Source organism: Schistocerca piceifrons, chromosome 2 (assembly GCF_021461385.2).
Source record: "Schistocerca piceifrons isolate TAMUIC-IGC-003096 chromosome 2, iqSchPice1.1, whole genome shotgun sequence".
NCBI lineage: Eukaryota > Metazoa > Arthropoda > Insecta > Orthoptera > Acrididae > Schistocerca > Schistocerca piceifrons.
In genome coordinates this window covers 1,062,640,985-1,062,661,059 of record NC_060139.1, presented here as the reverse complement: position 1 = coordinate 1,062,661,059, position 20,075 = coordinate 1,062,640,985, and the positions used below count along the sequence as shown (strand labels likewise).

Below are 20,075 nucleotides of genomic sequence, written 5' to 3'. Positions count from 1 at the left end.
AAGCGTGGATGTCCTCAAATAAGTTGTCAATTTGGTTATCGCTAGTTGTAATTTCATCTGCCACTGTCAATACAGCAGAAGCTACGTGACACATATCTCGACCACGCCGCTTCTCTCCTTTTCTTACATTAATTTCTTAGCGTATGTTCACTAATGAAGGATAAAGGCAACCAGCCAATTGATTTTTTATCCCTCATCAAAACTTATATGCCGTTTCTGACCGCCATCTATGTTCATGTTTGCTTGTTCACTAACATGAAACAGCATAAGACTGCACCTAACGCTATGCAGCTTAATTTGGAAGTAGTTCTCTTTAAGTTCCCAAAACGTATGGTAATGCACACGTTGCATTTTTCGTATTACATTTCAACAAAGGATTCAGTCTCGTTTACAGACATGAAGTAACTCACATATACGAATTTTCCTGCTATACGTTTTCTCACCGGCCGTTCTTATAATTTTCTTCAAGCAGCTGTGTCCCATCGCTTCTGCTTTCGACGTGGCGTGGGAAATCTACATGATTTAGGCTGCAACTCTTTGCTGAATTTCGATTCTCTCCATCGAAAAGTGTCCTTGCGACCCTCCATCATCGTATAATGTTTGTGTGTTCTCTCCATCTGACCATACGATCCCACTCCTTTAAGAAAACTCGGGGATGGAGGGTAAGTCATGTCTCGCATCTACTTAAGCACATCAAACTTTTTATAAACGAAATGGCGGCATTTCCTGTGGCGCGAAAACACATTAATTGTTGGGGGGAGGGGGGGAGGATGCAGGGGATATTCGAATATATGTACTATTTTTATGAGAAAAGAAAGTAAATATTTGTGTAGAAAGATGCCTTCCCCTTCAGTTAGTGTCTGAGTACACGATTACATGGTAACACAGCGCTCAAATTTTGCATGTTAAAAAGGTTATGTGCACCCGCGCTGTGTCATTCAGCGCTGAGAGGTGAAAGAAGAAAGATACCACCCTAATTTCCCACTCCATCACGAAGTCGTTTGACACGGTCATGATGTCCCGCACATGAGAAATCACGCATTAACGTTGAACGTGACTTACCCTTATCTCTATTGATACTGTACGCCACTAAAAAGAGAGGCAGGTCGTCTTATATAAATATTTTGTGAAGAATGAAGAGTATTTATCTCCTCGTCAGGTCCAACAGTTTCGTCTTCCTCGCTTAAGATCATATACCTAATTGCAGGACGCGTGTAACAGGACCTAAGATATCTTTATTTGTAATGGCACTAAATGACAGTCTGAACATCTGACACATACCAATGGACGCAGAATACATTTGAAGCTGTATCTTTACAGGAACATAGAGATGACAGAGTCACAAGACGGCACTGTCTGGACAGCGCACCCAACGTGACGTAACGTAGCAGTACGTCTGCCGGCACGTTGTATCACTGCCGGCAGATATGCCTGCTGCCTGAACCACTTCCCGGACACTATGACGTCACTCAGCACTGTGATGTGACAACACAGCCCGAATGTCCCGCGCGGAAGCCAGGGACCGCCCTTTCTCCCTTCTTACAGTAACAAAGACTGCCTCGCTTGTAACGTTGTGCCACTGAATGTCTTAGATTTACAGCAGAGAGTGTCTTAGTGTTTCTGCTTCTCATACACCAATTCGATGTAACTGCAGCATGCCTGCAGTGGATAATAAATTATGATTTTTGCATATGAAGTTTTACAGAATAAAACATCCGCTAATTAATACCTGAGTGTTATTTAAAGAGAAAATATCAGCAAAAAATGATGAAAAAAATGTATACATTCAGAGAGAATTTACTGTAAATTGTATTAACTATTGATGTAAATGTTTATATCGTATTTTTGTGTAAACAAATGTATACAAATATTTGGTTAATCTAATAAAATAAAGTGTAACTTTCAAAGCTAATAAATCTGTTTCACTTATCGTTGTGAACTTAGTTGAATGTGTAAAGTTTCTGTACTACAAATGTTTATTCTATGTTCCTTCTCAAAGAAATTTTAGCACAAAATTTTCTTATTTATGACTGCATTAAAAATTTTTTTGAATTCTAAGAGGGGCTTTCAATAGGTAATACAACACAATTTTTTTTTCTGGAAGCAGGTTGATTTTATTCAGGATTGCAGTACATCATATTATTCCCCATTGTTTTGGCTAGGAAAATCTATTTCTCAGTGCAATATCTGTTCAGTGAGACGGTCTTACGCCACCTTACTGGCAGGGTCTGTAGGCCTGCTTGGTGCCATTCTACCGGTCAACGTCAGAGCCAACGTCTGGCAACCTCAACAAAAGCGCCGTCACCCACGTACTGCTTCCCACAGAGTACATCCGTCATTGGGCTAAACAGGTGGAAGTCGGAACGTGAGAGTTGCGAGCTGCAGGGTGGATAACGAGCACCCCAAATGGTGGACGAGCGAGTCATAACTACCAACAGAGGCGTCCCGTTGTGCAGCGAGGTATTTGACTTGTGATCCGTCGATCACCTCGAATGAGAGTGCCCACACGTTCCAACACTGTAGGAGTCACAGCTGTGTGTGGCCGGCCGCCACGCGGCAGATGAGACATGTTTGGGCGACCTAGTTGCGATCATGACAGAGGGATCGCCCAGCTGTTCACCGTGCTTTTGTTCACTGCCAGGCCTCCGAAGATGCTCTGCAAGCACATATGACAGCTCTCTGCTTGGAACGCACATCCGCTACAAGAGCCAATTTGAAGGCTACATATGGCGCCGCCACTTATAGGAACTTCATGAATCTATACTAGTTGAAGCGGGAATATTCCATGATGTCTCACAACAAATTTAGGATTTCTTCCAACAGAAACGTAAAAAACGTGGAGCATTACTTATTACACGCCCCTCGTATAATAGTAACTTACTGCTGTAATTTTATGGCAAGAATTATGAGGAAATTCGTGAGTATAGAACGAAAACATCGAGACGCCTTCTCCATTCTCTCTGCAGTATATTTCTCAGTTGCATGAGGTGCATACAATGATTTCATTTGATGACCGACGGAGTTGTAAATTCAGACTAGAAAGTACACTGTATGAAAATTACTCTCACTAATAAGGCAAATCTGTTATTATTTTAAAATACGAAAATCAGTGTGTTCTTACTTAACTTGAGCACTTATTGGTGAAATGTGGATCTTTGGAGGCTAGGGGTCGGACGAACACGGAAGCTAAGTCGTGGCATAAACAAACCATGTAATAAACAGTGACAAAGATTGGTAGGGCTATTAGGACCTGTACAGTCAAATTTCATGAAACATAGGTCGAGGTGTTGTATTATGTTCTATCTTTATTTTCCGTCGACGTACAAACGCACAGTCTTAAAGAGGTGGTTAAAACAAAGCGGAATGGAACAGCAGAAGGCAAAGATCAGAATATTGTGATCGCTGCGGCTTTTGATACTAGACTGCTGCCTCGTTGACGCACCGAAAATAATGTAGCATGATATGTTACCGTCCAACAAGAATGCATATTGTTCCTTTCGCTGTGTTTTGATCACTTAATTAAAAGTCCCAGCTACTGGTTCACGAAGATGTTTGGTCATCAGCGCCGTACAAAGTCCCAATTTTTACACTGTCCAATTATTTTCACAGTCCAATCTAGCCACTGTCTCCAATGATGATGATGGTGATGATGACGATTATGAAATGATGAGGACAACTAAGACACCCAGTCCCCGGACAGAGAAAAATCCCCACCCAACCCGGCCGGGAATCGAACCCGGGACCCCGTCTATTTGCTCATGAAGTCCTGACGGCTCTTCCTCGTACCCACACCGGCCGCAGCCAAAGGGCGCTCTATCAAGGAGAAACGCCTCCAAACCTTATAGAAACGTAAATGAGAGGTTATGTGCACAAGAGCACAACATTATTCATAAATAACGCCATGGCTTCAAAAGACGCCTGTGTGAAAACGACTAGATACCCAGGAAAATGACACATATCAGTGGATGGAGCAACTCTCCAAGTTTCGATTCTGGAGTCCAGGAGCGTCACAACATGTAAACGCAGCATCCGCTCTCTATTATTGCAACGAACTAGTTTGCGCCTGGAGATAAGCAAACCAGTGAACAGATTTTCAAACTGGGCTGCTGTCAGGCCTTCATCAGTAGTTTGTGTCTGCGACTTCCTTCCATGAATTCCAAGCTCAAACACGGCCACAAGCAGGGCCGTCGAAACGTGCCTGTGATGCTAGCGGCAGGGTGTTGTAGCCCAAAGTGCCACGAGACACCCGAGGTCAAAGGGAGCCACTCCGATCCGGCTCAATACACAGCATCAGATATATTATCGGTAGGACTGAGGTCAGGAGTAAGTGCCCTGGGGGTAAGTGATGGTGTTGGGAGGAGGGCTGATTACATAGGACACTCATGTTCGTGGTACGATATTAGTAAAACCATTCCAAGTCGATCAGGGAGTGATAGCGAGGCTCACTGTCATGTCGCATCCACAGATCTACTAAAGAGACTGCCCGCACTACGCTCCTTCGTCCTCTTTTGGAGTGCTATTGGACAACTTTCACAAATCGCGCCCATAAAAATGAAATGCGAGTCAAAAACTTGTAGAACTACTCTATTTTCTGTCCGCCTAGCTGTTTTCGCACGGTCGTCTTCAGAACATCAGAGTTACTTAGGGAAAAAAGTGTAGCGCAGGAAAAGGGTGCGAGCTGGTGAGAGGGCGGCTTCATGTTAGAATATCACTACTCAGAGCACTGAATTCTAGGCTGCATTTGTATGCGATTCGTCACGTTGCATTGCACATCAATGTCTCAATCATTTGCGAGTTGTAAAATAAGTTGCTCCTGATATGATGTATATTGAAGTACACTATATATCCTAGTACTTTAATACTACAACCAGACCGTCTATTCGTTCACACAGGGATGAACAGCATATCTGGTTCGTCTCAGTTGACAAACAAACTGTACTAAATACATTTCACATGAAAAGTCCGCACATTATTATATCTGCGATATGATCAGAGCCTCAGAATATTGTAAACAGTGTTACTGCGGTTACAATAACGATATTGATATCTATTAGAGAAGAATAAACATATACAATGAATTACCTAGTAGTTTTTCTCATGTCTTCTGTCGAACCACGTAAAGGAACACCCTTTTACAAATCAGCTGACTGCTGTTTCAGAAAATTAGCGCCATTGTCGTGGCGGACGGTACAGTGCGGAATGTGACGGTCCAGACGCCAGTCCAGACGTGATCTACCAGCGCTCCTGATGTCGGCCAGTGAACTGCTGCGGAAAATAGCGCCGATATCGACTATAGCGAAGTAAATGTAAATAACGGGCTCCAGTACCTCGATAGCATCTTCATGCTGCTGACCATGTAATGACCAAGGTCAACGTAAATTATTACCATCATGTGCACATCTTCTTTGTTGTCACTGAAATAGGCACCTGGCACAACTCAGGAAAGCGGCATAATCAAAGAATACTTACGAAAACTAAACAATTCAACATCTGACGCACCGATCTCTTCCTGTTGAAAGAGAGATAGGAATATCTACACAGTTAACAAATCATTTTCCTTCTGCTAGGTAAAAGAAAATAACTTACGTACAGTTACAGCTATTCTCCTGGCAGGATTCCTGAGGAGTAGATTTACAAATGATGTTTAATACACAAATACGACACACTTGATCTTGGGAAAACACCCACTTTTATGTGCTCTAGCTTCTGGTGCGCTCCATAATCTCCGCATAAACTGATGCTGCTCATCCCAACAATATCAAAAAAATAGAAAAAAACGACAATATACAAGGTGTTTCAAAATAAATACATTGGTTTGAAGGCTTTGTAGCATTTATTGCATTCAACCTGCAATTATACATCATATGAAACAGAAATTCACAGAGTTTGGTTTGTATACCTGTGCCCAAAGGGAAGAATATGGAACGACAAAGAGTGACCGAAAAACCTGTCGAAGGAGAGAGAGGCTTCACGCGTAGCCTCAAGAAATCAGTTCAGAGGCTACTCCAGTGAGTTGTTACAAGCTGTAAAGCATACAGACTACGGTTTACGTGCCAATTTTACAAAATGAAATGATGCTGCATGATGATGAAGATTTGCTGGATCGTATCGTCTTCAGCGACGAGTTGACATTTCACCTAAGTGGAAATGTGAACACACATAATGTGCGAATCCACTCGCAACGAGATGGTACAATTGCAACGAGACTCACCTACACTGAGGGTTTTTTGTGCCTATCTCGGCGGAAAGTTTGTGGACATTCCTTCTTCGATGAAACAACCTTAACTGGTGTTTCGTATCTTGATGCGCTAAAGCTATGGCTCCTTCCTCAACTGGAAGAAGCTGAAACACAGAACTTTATTTAGCAACAAGACTGAGCGCCGCCTCACTGGCTTAACTCAGCACGTGATTTGATAAAGGGCTGGTCATAAGGGACCAGAAGAGAGAGCTTCTTCTTTGCACGATCTCCAAGTTTAAACATGATCTGACGCCGTGGACCATGTGTATGTGCCTCCACAACCAGCTTATCTTACCGACGTTAGGAACAGTATTCTTGCAACAATTATTCCAGATGCACTGATCAAGTTTTGGGAAGAAGTCGCCCATCGACTCAATATGTGACGAATGGTGCTTACATTGAACACTTGTATGAAAAACTGTTTGATTTGCTCTTTCATTTGATATATTGTTTATAACATTAAGTTCCTTTTTTAAAACACCCTCCATGGGCCTTGCCGTTGGCGTGACGGCGTGACGGCCGTATCTCAGGTGCAACGACAACGGAGGGATATTTATTGAGAGGCCAGACAAATGTGTGATTCCTGAAGAGGGGTAGCAGCCTTTTGAGTAGTTGAAGGAGCAACAGTCTGGATGACTGACTGGTCTGACATCGTAACATCAACGAAAACGGCCTTGCTATGCTGGTACTGCGAATGGCTGAAAGCAAAGGGAAACTTCACGTGTTATTTTTACCGATGATACACAGCTCTGCTGTGTTGTTAAATGATGACGGCATCCTCCTGGGTAAAATATTCCACAGGTAATAAAGTCCCCCATTCCACTCTCCGGGCGGGGACTACTCAGGAGGATGTCGTCATCAGGAGAGAAAAAACTGATTCAGATGGTTCAAAAGGCTCTGAGCACTATGGGTCTTAACTTCTGAGATCATTAGCCTCCTAGAACTTAGATCTAATTAAACCTAACTAACCTAAGGACATCACACACATCCACGCCCGAGGCTGGATTCGAGCCTGCGACCGTAGCGGTCGCGCAGTTCCAGACTGCAGCCCCTAGAACCGCTCGGCCACCCAGGCCGGCAAAAATGCTGGCGTCCTAGAGATCGGAGCTTGGAATGTCTGATGCTTTAATCGCGCAGGTAGGTCATAAAATTTTACAAAGGCTGATGGGTAGCTTGACGTTAGATACAGTGAGAATTAGTGAAGTTCCGCAGGAGGAACAGGATTTCTGTCAGGTGAATACAGGTCTTAAACGCAAAATCAAATAGGGATAATGCAGGAGTAGGTTTAATAATAAACAAGAAAATAGGAATTCATGTAAGATACTATGAACAGCATAGTGACGACATTATCGTAGCCAAGATAAACACAAAGCCAACACCCACCAAAGTCGTTCTAACGCTATGCCGACTAGCTCTGCAGATGATGAAAACATTGAAGAAATGTACGATGAGACAAAAGAAATTATTCAGATAGTTAAGCGAGACGAACATATAATTGTTAACTGTGGTCGGGTATTGGAATTCGATAGTGGGAAAAGGAAGACAAAGAAAAATTACAGGTGAATCTGAATTGGGGTTAAGGAATGAAAGAGGAAGCCGCCTGGTAGATACCGTCTATCGGAAAACTGAAGAAATTTTTTGAGAAAAAAGAAGAAGCCTGTATGAATATCAAGAGCTCAGATGGAAAACCAGTCTGCAGAAAAGAAGGAACAGCTGGAAGTTGGAAGGAGTGTATAGAGGCCAATATTATAGAAAGGGAGGAGGAAATAGATGAAGGTGAGATGGGAGATATAATACTTGGGAAAAATGTGACAGAACGTTGAGTAACCTAGGTCGAAACAAGGCAATACCGTAGACGACATTCCGACAGAACTACTGATAACTTTGGGAATACTGGTCATGACAAAACTCTTTCAACCGGTATGCATGATGAACGAGACATGTGAAATACCCTCAGACCTCAAGAAGAACGTGACAGTTGGAATTCCAAACAAAGCAGATGCTGACAGGTGTGAATATTACCGAACTGTCAGTTTAATAAATCACGGCTGCAAAAGCTAACACAAATTCTTTACAGGACAACGGAAAAATTAGCATAAGCTGACTTCATGGAACATCAGTTTCGTTTCAGGAGAAACGTAGGAACACACAAGGTTTCGTTTACACGACGTCTCTTAGAAGATAGGGAAAGCATTTGACAATGTTGGCTGGAATACTGTCTTTGAAATTCTGAAGGTCACAGGGGTAAAATACAGTGAGCGGAAGGCTAATTACAACTTGTACAGAAACTTGACGGCGGTTGGAAGAGTCAATGGTCATGAAAAGGGAAGTTGTGATTGAGAATGGAGTGAGGCAGGGTTGTAGCTTATCTCCGATGCTATTCAATCTGTACATTGAGGAAGCAGTAAAAGAAAGCAAAGAAAAATTTAGAGTAAGAATTAAAGTTTAGAGAAGAAGAAATAAAAATTTTGAGGTTTGTCGATGATTTTCTGATTCTACCAGAGACAGGCAAAGGCTTGGAAGATCAGCTGTATGGAATCGACAATGTCTTGAAAGGAGGATATAAGATGAACATCAATAAAAGAAAAACAAGCACAATGAAATGAAGTCTAATTAAATCAGGTGACGCTGAAGGAATTAGATAAGGAAACACGATACTTAAATAAGAAGACGAGTTTTATTATTTGGGCAGCAAAGTAAAATGGCCGAAGTAGAGAGAATATAAAATGTAGAAGTTTCTGAAGAAGAGATATCTCTTAACACCGAATAGAGATGTAAGAGTAAGAAAATATTTCTGAAATAATTTATGTAGAATGTAGCCATGCATGGAAGTGAAACATAGACGATAAAATGTTTTGGCAAGAAAACAGTAGAGGTTTTAGCGATCTGGTGCTACAGAAGAATGCTGAATATTGGAGACGATAAAATGTTTTGGCAAGAAAACAGTAGAGGTTTTAGCGATCTGGTGCTACAGAAGAATGCTGAATATTGGATAGGGACAAAGAAAGAAGTTAGTGGTACAACTTGACTAGAAGGAGAAATCGATTGATAGGACACATTCCAAGTCATCAAGGGATAATTAATTTAGTATTCGACGAAAGTGTGGAAATCAAAAATTGTAGAGGTTGGTTGGTTGGTCATTTTGGTGGAGGGGACCAAACAGCGAGGTAATCGGTCCCATAGGATTAGGGAAGAATGGGAAAGGACATCGGCTGTGGTCTTCCAAAGGAATCATCCTGGCATTTGCCAGAAGTGATTTAGGGAAATCACGGAAATCATAAATCAGGATGGCCGCAATCGAGTTTGAAGCGTCGTCCTCCCGAATGCGAGTCCAGTGTGCTAACCACTGCGCCACCTCGCTCAGTGGCTGTAGAGGGTGACCAAGAGATGAAACAGTATACAGTTTCCGGAGGATGTAAGTTGCAATAGTTATTCGGAAGTACTTTGTACAGGATAGAATAGTAGCGAGAGCTGCATCGAACTAGTCTTTGTAAGATCACAACCACAACAAAAAATTGAATGTAAAGCTCTGAAACCTGTACTTTCGTTACGAAACAAGCTGCTTAACTTTACCACAGAGTTCCCAGGCATATACATATCAATGTGTATTACAACTAAGTAACCTAACAATCATATCAGTAGCTCCACTGACAACGAACGTGATAATATAAACATAAATTGTACAAGAAATTGCGTGTCAGACATATCACTGAAAAATGTTATGAGCGTATATAGCGCTGTAAATTTAAATTAGGCAACTGTAACTTTTAATAAGTGTTATTATCTAGACAACATTAAATCAGACATATGTGACTACCCATTGAGAACATTATTTAACTACATACACACACAGAATGAGATACTAGTTCACCAGCTTCACACACAGTTACAGTATCTGTGAGAAGACAGAAAATTATCCAAAGACATTCAATCTAAAAGACACCAGTGGTTCACCATAAATTCTATTTTAACCCATTCACATATCTCGCTGGTTGTTACCCATATCGACACCTTTATTTCAAAATGACTCTACTGACTCACCAGCATCCTTAATACTGTTCACCTCAAAATCAAACTCTTTTTCAACTATTCTTGTTGTTGCTCCACTTCATCTGTCACCAATTCCTGTGGACCTGTTCAGAACAAATACAGTATGGTTTTACTCCGCAAAACAAATCTTAATTGGCTTCTACAGTTACACTCAAGCTCTGAATCCAGTTACAGCTAAAATGACAAAAGGTTTTTTCTTCATCATCATCCAAACAGCAGTAGTCTCCTTGAATGTTTCCATTAAACAAACCTTGGGCTACCATGAACCCAGCACCAGCAAAATACTTCAATAATTCTTGATTTGGCCATACGAGGTATCAGTACATACAATAGCATCTTCAATTCACAACTAGGCTACAGTGATTACATCAGAAACACCAATAGGTACCTAATTGTTCTAGGCTTCATAATCTTAGCAAGATACTTAATTTGTCTGTCTTGTTTCAGGCTACTGCTCAAACTCAAACAACAATCACAACAAGACACATCGCCTAGTAAAAACTTCCATTCAGCTGGAAACCCACAAACCTCATAGACTCCTTCTTTATGCAAAAATCAGTAAAGAAAACTACAACAGCGCATTTTCATTTCATTTGTATCTACTTTCTATTTCCTTTTAGTCTGTTGTCTTCAATGCGCAACAGATTTATACGATCACTTATTCGAAACGCTGTAATTGTCTTTCATTGCGACGTAGAAATATGAAATTTCGCTCAGAGATAAGTACAGACTTACCGTGTAGTCGTGCAAAAGCATGGCGGCCGGCGCGGTCACTCTCTGGCTTGACGACGCCACAAAGGGCATGTTGTCGATACGTGCGAAGGTAGGCCAGAGCTTTGAAGAGTATGTGCGTTGTAAAACGGGTGAATGATATCACGTTAGCACCAAATTTCATCACAGTTCTTCCAACGACACGATGGATTTTTCACAAGATGGGAAGAAAGGTTGTCTCAACCGCTCTTACCCACATTAGACCCCTTATTTTCACGCCTCTGCCATGGAGATCAGAACAGCAACGTCCAGGTTCGAATTCACGCGGGTATCTTATTTATGTGTCCACAGAAATGATTTCAGACACGTTCAGAGTCGATATGAAAAGGCTTCAGGGGGTTGCAAAAACCAACCCTTCCCTTGGGGCGTCGAATCTCGCACACTTTGCGATCGAAAGCGAAAGTTCTCATTTCAGTGAGCAAAGGCCGACTTTGTTGGCAGTCTTTGACGCTGCTGACGCCCCCGAACATTTCAACCCCTCTCTAAGGACATTGTGAGCATACACCACCACTGAACATGATTGTATCAATTGGAGTGCAGGGTGACCAAAACGTCTACTCTCAGTTATAGGCTGGAGTAACTAAAGATCGTACAAAATCATTCGACGAAATTGGAATGGGATCGGAAGCAGAAAAGGGTGCTTGTGCTTCTCAGCCCTCCTGTTTCATGCCCTACTGTGGGGTTGATCGAGAAGGCGTGTAACGTTGACACATTCATAAATACAATGGTAAAGGATCCGTCTAAGCCCTCCCCCCCCCCCCCCCCCAAGTTCAGCTGTGTCCGCAGTGCCAACGCCCCACATTTATTAACAATTTTAAAAATGTACCATAACAGAGAAAATCTGCAATGTAGCCAGAGACACCTACCAGCAGGTCACAACCTTACAACCCACCATTGCAGGTTGCCTGCCTACAGGGGTCTAGGGTGACTACAGGTGTTCTCTGTATAGGCACATTTTAAAATTCTTCATAAAACTGGCCGCAACACACCGAGAATATTGCCAAACTAGGGATCTCAGAGGGACACTTTTCAATTGTATCCGTACAGGTGTCATTGTTGTACCTCTCTGTAATCACGCAACAGGAGGGTGTGAATCTGGATGGCTGAGAAAGCATAGGCATCCTCCACTGCTTCCAACCACTTTAAAACTTCATGCCATGGTTTTAAACGGTCCCTAGTGATTACAACCTGTGCATGAGAGTAAAAACTGCAGTCGCGCTGCACTCCACGGGTGTGTGGTCATGAGCAGTGGTGATGCATCACCACAGCGTCCATAGAGAGGGTTTGAAACGTTCGGCGGTGTCAGCAGTGTGAAAAGTTGTTTAAAACGTTGTCCTGTAGCTCATCACACTGGAAATCTTTTCGACCTCGAAACTTGCGGGAATCAATGCCAAAATGGAATGGGCATTTCACTGACGCCCTTTATGCCACCAACTGAGGCCTTTTCGTGTCAGCTCTGAGCGATATCGGATTTAATTGTTTTCTTTCCAGACAGTGTTTCATCTACTTCTTCGACTGTCCATATGATGTAATTCGCATTTTTATTTAGTCTGTGGATGCTGTAACGCTCGTCAGTATATTACACAATGATTCAGAATCTGTGTTTTGTTCTTTGAATTTTCTGTTCATGAATATTTGGTATGTTACACGCTCTTTACGACGTTGGCTGCGTATTTTCTTCCTTTCCGCACATGGAATGCACACTCGAGCTCGTTATCTATTTTACAGTCCTTTTTTAGACGGTCACAATCTCCACATTAGGAGAAAATTGTAGTTTGTTTCCCTCCCAGTACTTTGCAGTGGGCCCATAGTCAAGACAGTTACAGCATTTAGTGAGTACAAGTGATAGTCCTTCACGGTTATTGATTTATATCTGATGTACATTCTTTTCTGTGATCATTTGTTCTCCGACTTTTGGATTTACCTTCAGCACATAATTTTCTGTCAGCTCTTCCGTGGACCTGTTTTGAACCTGAGTTTTGTTTCTTCTAAGAAGTCCTATATGCGTTCCCTCCAATTCCGTTCCTCTACTGACTCAACTGTTTGACTTTCTCATATGATAACTGGGGCATGATCCACTATCACTACCAGTCTCCGCCTCCAAGGTGGCTCACATGTCATTTTTTTGTTGAGCTCTGAATTTTGTTCCAGCTTCCTGATTTTCTCGTCTATTTCAGTTTCAGTTATGACTACATTGTTTGCTGTTTACATTTTCTTTTTTCGGTTCAGTGAGCCCTGTGTGACATGTCGGTATCTCTGTCCTTGGGTTCGTTTAATAATGGACTACCTTGGTTGGCTTGTGTGGTCTCAGTCTTTGATTTTTGACTACGGTCTTGGGTAATGGAGGAGTGGTTGCCATACTAGTGAACGAACCACCGTCAGCAGCATATTATGTCAAAGTTTAGCTCGCAGACAGTTCATAAGTACACAAAAAATTTCACCTCAAGTAACTTACGTTTTACAGTATTCAGCACAGCCACAGACGAAATTAACACATCTACCTCTAATTGTATTCAGTGCCACCACTGTCTAGAGACATCATCAATCATCATACATAAGCAGTCTTTACTGGACAGAACCAGTTTCATTATGTCATTCAACAGTATCCATGAACATTCTTCCATTAAATTATGACACACCGATATTCATTATGTGACTTCGTTTTTCACTAAATAGTTCTTAAGAAATGACATTAATGCAAATAATATAAATTTCTTCACGACCATTCACTTTCATTAAACACTGACCTACACATACTTTCATGGCAGCATCCCTTTATCATCATAGTGATAGTCGTACTCAATGTGTATTCAGAGTAACTTGTTAATGATGGGACAGACAAAATGTACTTCACAACAGGAGCAAATATTTACACAAGCAGCAACCAGTTACAAAACACCAGTACACTTATCAACACCCAAAAAGAACTATCACTTTATCTAAGCAGTTGAACAATCCCGCACTCAGAAAAAGGAAATTATAAATCTCCACATTGTATCAATGCATATTTACACATAATCCATTCCATGAAGTAAATCTCACTATATACTCAACCATAAACACCTGTTATAGTTCAAAACCCATAAATAATGAAAATCATTCTATATCACTTCATCATGCAGCATTCAAAAACATCTATTACCAATGCATCTTAACCCATTAAGTACCAGTGTCCTATTTTGAGGACAGAGCACATATTTATTTATAAATACACAATAAATTATTAATTTGCAACTATTACTGTTCTACATCATTTGTTGATGCTTTCTATAACAAATGCCTGCTTACAGGAAATTAAAAGCAATAAATCCTACCATTAATTGATTATTGAATATTATGGCACACTTTTCGTTATTACAGGTGTTTACTTTATCGACAACTTAGTAATATTTGAAATATGTGGCAAAGATCTTTTTGCGATTATTTATAGTCAACAATGTGTCTTTTAAACTACTTGCATTGTTAGCTCAATTGGAGCTGTATTCATTGTCTTCCATTGTTATTAAATTTGGTGTACTCGAAATAGGACACTGGGACTTGATGTTATCATTTAGGTTATTTGTATTGCTGCACGTATGAATATGAAACTCTGCTACTGCTGATGTATTTTCTTTTTAGAACGTGGTAATTTTACCAGATTTTGTTGCTGAGCTAATTAACGGAGTTAGAAATTTGGGTTTTCGAGCAACTGGGACTGTCAGAGAGAATCGAGTTGCTGACTGTCCACTACTGAGCAGCAACGAACTGAAAAAGACAGTTCGAGGAAACTATGACTACCAGTTCGACGGGAATGGTGAAGTCTTATTAGTTCGATGGCACGACAGCAGATGCGTTACAATTGGTACAAATTTTGACCAAGTTGAACCTTTGGGAGGAGCTATGCGGTACAGTAGACAAGCAAGTGAGAAGAGACAAGTGCAACAACCTGCCATTTTGAAGTCGTATAACGCGAACATTGGAGGTGTTGACCACCATGACTGGTTAGTTGGAAAATATGCGACGGTAATTAAAAGGAAAAAAGGGTACTGGGTCCTATTACACGTTTGCTGGAAATGGCCCTCGTAAATGCCTGACTCTTCTACAGACTAGTACACGGAAAAATGCACAGGATTTACTGGATTTCAGACATGCTGTTACAGTTACATATCTGAAATTGGACACTGGAAGACCGAATATTGGACGTCCAATGGAATACCCATCAAATCAGTTGAGAGTAATACTAGACATCATTGCTTCATTCAAATGGCTCTGAGCACTATGGGACTTAACGTCTATGGTCATCAGTCCCCTAGAACTTAGAACTACTTAAACCTAACTAACCTAAGGACATCACACAACACCCAGTCATCACGAGGCAGAGAAAATCGCTGACCCCGAAGGGAATCGAACCCGGGCACGGGAAGCGAGAACGCTACCGCGCGACCACGAGCTGCGGAATACTAGACATGAGGTTTGATGGAATTGGTCATATGATTGACAAACGAATCACCCAAAGAAGATGTGTAAGAGCTAAATGCAACAGGAAACCAAAAAGATATTGTGTTAAATGCCGTGTAACACTGTGCGTGAAGTGTTTTGTACCATTTCACAAGAAATAAATAGTTAAGACATGAATACAGTTTAGTATGGTATAGGATCCTGTTAGATCCCAGTGTCCTGTTTTGAGGACGACCATTAAATCAGCATGTAAAAATATTCCTTGGCTATTTTTGTACTCACTGTGGTTCATACACTATGTACATTATAATTAAGCAATAAAAAATTCAATTAAAAAAATAATTTTGGACTTAATGGGCTAATTTTCATCACGTTTCGTGATGTATGAAGCAAAAGTTTCTACTTTATCACTTCACTAAGCTCCCATAATGCTCATTCTACACCAATATCATAGGACCAAAAATATTAATAAAATAAGACGTATAAAGTAAGAGCTGCATAAAGCAAATTGGAAAAAAGTTCTACACCATATGGTAAGAACATTCCAAATCTAATTAACATTTACAAAAAAATGCACATTATGAAAAGGCATGATATATATTGAAGCTTTACGCATCAGTGTCCTAGTATTCACTAACCCTTGCTCATTCCCAACAGAAAGAGCCGCAGTAGTAGAGAACTCACCCTCCCTCCTGGAAGTTTAGTTGTATTTCTTTGTTTACATTAACACTTAGATCACTGTAAGTGCTTCTGGTTCATCCTGATCAGCCACAACCACATCAGTACACACATCACGTTATAAATTTACAATACAAAATCCTAATGCAGATTCAACTCTCAATTCTGATTTATCATGTGCTGTTTGGACATCAGGTTCATCGATAGTCTCTCCCTGAATGACCGTCACCTCGACTAAATCGCAGTCTACCAGCGCAAACCACCAACCAGTGAACCTTCTTAACAGTTTCTTTAATATCTCCCTATTTCTTCACAACTCCTTTTCTGGACTAATCATTAAATCCGCAAAATTCGTCTGTAAACTATGTCGTAACATTGTATGATTTGAAGTATATTCCTGAATTTTAGTAACATCTTTCTTGCTAAGTACCACCTCAAGTCCCTCTGAGAAATCTGTTCCATTCTTCTCATATTCTTGCATTAACCTTTTAAAGTCATATTGTTGCTGCATATTTTGTGCAAATCAACCACTTCAAATTTATTATTATACTCAGGAACATTGAGAAGTTTATTTTCTACAGTAGAAATTGTCTCATCAAAATATGAATGTAGTTTTTGTCTCAAATATATCCTAAGCCCATCTAATTCCTTTGCAATACCTCGCCCACTAATTCAGTTTACTGCTCTAAGCTTTTCACATGTCAACGTTAAGTGAAAATTTAGTTACCAACCTGTTAGTTAACTCTGTAGCAATGGCCACAGTTCTTTCTCCCCATTTCACATCAAGGCCTTCACAATGATTTCTGTTTCGCCTCACATATCCTTACTCAGTTCTTTACTATTAGCTTCTTAATACTCTGTAAGTGTCTTTGTACTAGATCTATTACTTGCTTCTAAATTTTCCCTAAGCGCCTTTACACTGTCCTTTTGCTTTTCTGATATGTTCAACCTCTACACGCCACCAATGAGTTGAGAGAATTTTTATGAATATGCTGCGGACTTGAAATACTAACCTATTCTCCAGTCTGAGAAGTAAAAGCTGTAGAAACATCTGCAGATACATCGCAGCTACTAGGAGACGCCAGCAGCCCGGCCACATCAGAAGTAACTGATCCCTCGTTCATGACATCATTGACCTCTTTATTCGAAATGTTAATGTAATTGATTCCAACACTCTCTGAGTTTCTAACACACATATTAACTGAATCACTATGAGGCACAATATCGTCTCTCTGAGCAGCAGGCGAAAAGAAACCAGAATCAGAATGCTCCAACATGGTACATTTTCCACCTCGCACCTGACTCCTGTTCTCCACCCTACAGTGAATAATATAATCGCCAATAGCCACACAACATCCTCCAGCGATAAGCTCAGTTTCACAAACAGCACTACAATAAAGAAAATTTTAAAAACCACTCACTAAACCTTGAACAATTCTTTACATGGCATCTAATTATCAAGACAAAGAATATAAGCATTCTGACTTCTTTTTCAGTAGCACAGACTAGCATCAATATCAGAAATTACACAAAAGTACAGGATATGAATAAATACTGTTATATGAAAAAGGTATTACAGTAGAAATGAGATATTTAAAAAATATACTGCATAGTGCTCATCATAGCACCATGTCACAGTAGACAAAAGGAAAAGTAGTCCATCAATACATCCAACAATTTCCCATGTACTGATTCATTGTTAAGTCCCAAGTACCTTTCTCATAAACACACAAATAAGCAAATGAAGGAGGTAAATTACACTCTGCTCAATATTTAAGCCTGCTTTAGTGATCTGGAAATGCCATCTCAATCAGTCATGTAACTCAACTCCTTCGAAGTAAGACATTATCAAATGGGGTGGGGGTTGGGGGATGATTTATCTGAAACCAATACTTCAACTCATAAAAATTGATTTTCTAAGAAAGGTTAGACTCAAAGCTGATCCACAATGCCATTAATTTCTTCATGAAACCAATAGAGTTCCATAGATGACTCCAATTACTAGTATCTGATTAATGAAACTGAATAAGTAGATGGCAACTCACTTTCTTCGACTAACAGAATAAAATTATAATAAACCAGCATCTAGTTGTGTAAATGATTATCCCAGAGTGCCAAATACATGAAAGAAAAATAACTGCATTTGGGAAAGGTATCCTCTTGTCACCATACAGAAATTAAAATCCTTACAGACTACAAAATAATTATTATGCCAGGATGAATAAATTAAAAAAAAAACAGGACAAAGTCACTTGTAACTCTCAAAAAATAATCTCCTAGACACTGAACATAGTGATTCCCCATATTTTTATAGTAAAAGACAACTTTTCAATGTCTAATTAAATCTGAACATAATTTTCAGTTACAGTACAATGCCATTATTTTCTGTTTATCTATTTTGCGTTAAACCTAACCAAAGCAATAAGATATGTTCATAAATAGCCAGAACACTGTTCTAAGCCATTTGTGAAAATTTATCTTGCCCCAGTGAACTTCACCACTACAATGTCATTAACTGATCGAGCTTCATACTTTAAAGTACAGGTGAAGATGTAAATACTCATGAGATCAAAAACCCGATAAGCATTGCAGTTATATGAAAGAATTAGTAGTCAAAAACATAATCACGTCCACAAAAAAGAGAAATTCTGCAAAGACAGTGCACCACTGGAAGGTTTTACCAAAGTAAGTACAAACAGGATTGATTCATGAAGAAATGCCTGTCTTTTCTGATTTTATGATATTCATGTCGTTTAAAATATTGCTTGGTCTATGGTGTTTTCTTTTAGATGATCTGCAAATGTTGAATAATTTATTCCATATTTCAATGCTGTGATGTGTTATTTATAGCTTGTGTCAAATGTCCTGCCAGTCATACCAACGTATATCGTCTCACAATCCCTGCAACTGAGCTGGTAGATACCACATTGTTGGTATCTGTCTGGTTTTTCATTTTAGTTTTGGGTACATGCTTTTATATGGAATTGTTTGTTTTGTAAGCAATGTTTAGGCCTTGTTTTTTTAATATGTTTCAGTTTTATGAGTGAATTTGTTGTGGTAGGTTATTGTATGCCACATTTGTTGCAGTGCAAAAAAAAAGTAAAAAATTAAAAAAAATCTCTCCATCACTTTCCCTTCTCTACTGTTATACAGTACATAAATACCCAGAACCACAATTAAACAGAAACACACACATACAATGATCTAATTTAAAAAAAATATTGTAGGTCAAAAAAACAGTAGTGGAAATATTATGCTGGCCACACTACAAAACACAAACAACAACACATACTTGAAGTACAAAAATCAACAGAATAAAGTGGTGTGTATAAATGTGTTTTGTGAGAGATGCATAGTGCTGCAGAACACCTAAAATTTAGACCAAATTATCAGCGTCTAACACAGAAAAATAACGATGTGCTACCAGATAGCATTTTCCAATGTAAGCGAGAAATCTGCCAAAAAATCACCAAAAGGACGAATCAATCTATTCTTAACGAACTGTTTTCTATCTAAAAAGCAAAGCAATTACAGACCACTGATTAAGCTTTACCTCAATAAAGCGAAACGCGTCTTGTGAATAATTCACACATTTTTTTAGTTGCAACGACAGGTCATAAATACCCTCATGAACCGTAATGCAACTATGGACACTGTGGCCACACAAGTGAAGAATTTAATGCATATCCAATTGGAATCTGTTACCAGTTTAAGAAGATTCACTTTAATTTGTATAAAACAGTTGAAACCATCCTATTCAATAACCACTGTAAGCATAACGATCTTATGCCAAAATATATAAACGTAAAGACCAAAAACAGTTCGATAATAGCAAGACTTGATAGATGGGCCGCTAAAAATGCCTGACTAAAACAAGAAACTAAATCATTATATACAAAGA

The 20,075-nt window shown here is 39.9% G+C and overlaps 1 protein-coding gene across 1 annotated transcript in view; it reads left to right on the top strand.

Moving 5' to 3' along the window:
* Positions 1-10,783, top strand: part of LOC124776123 (nectin-2-like) — a 212,963-nt gene extending 202,180 nt beyond the window's left edge. The window contains exon 10 of the mRNA XM_047250962.1: positions 10,736-10,783. Coding sequence (XP_047106918.1) covers positions 10,736-10,783 — 48 coding nt within the window. The remainder of the gene's footprint in view (positions 1-10,735) is intronic.
* The last annotated feature ends 9,292 nt before the right edge of the window (positions 10,784-20,075 follow it).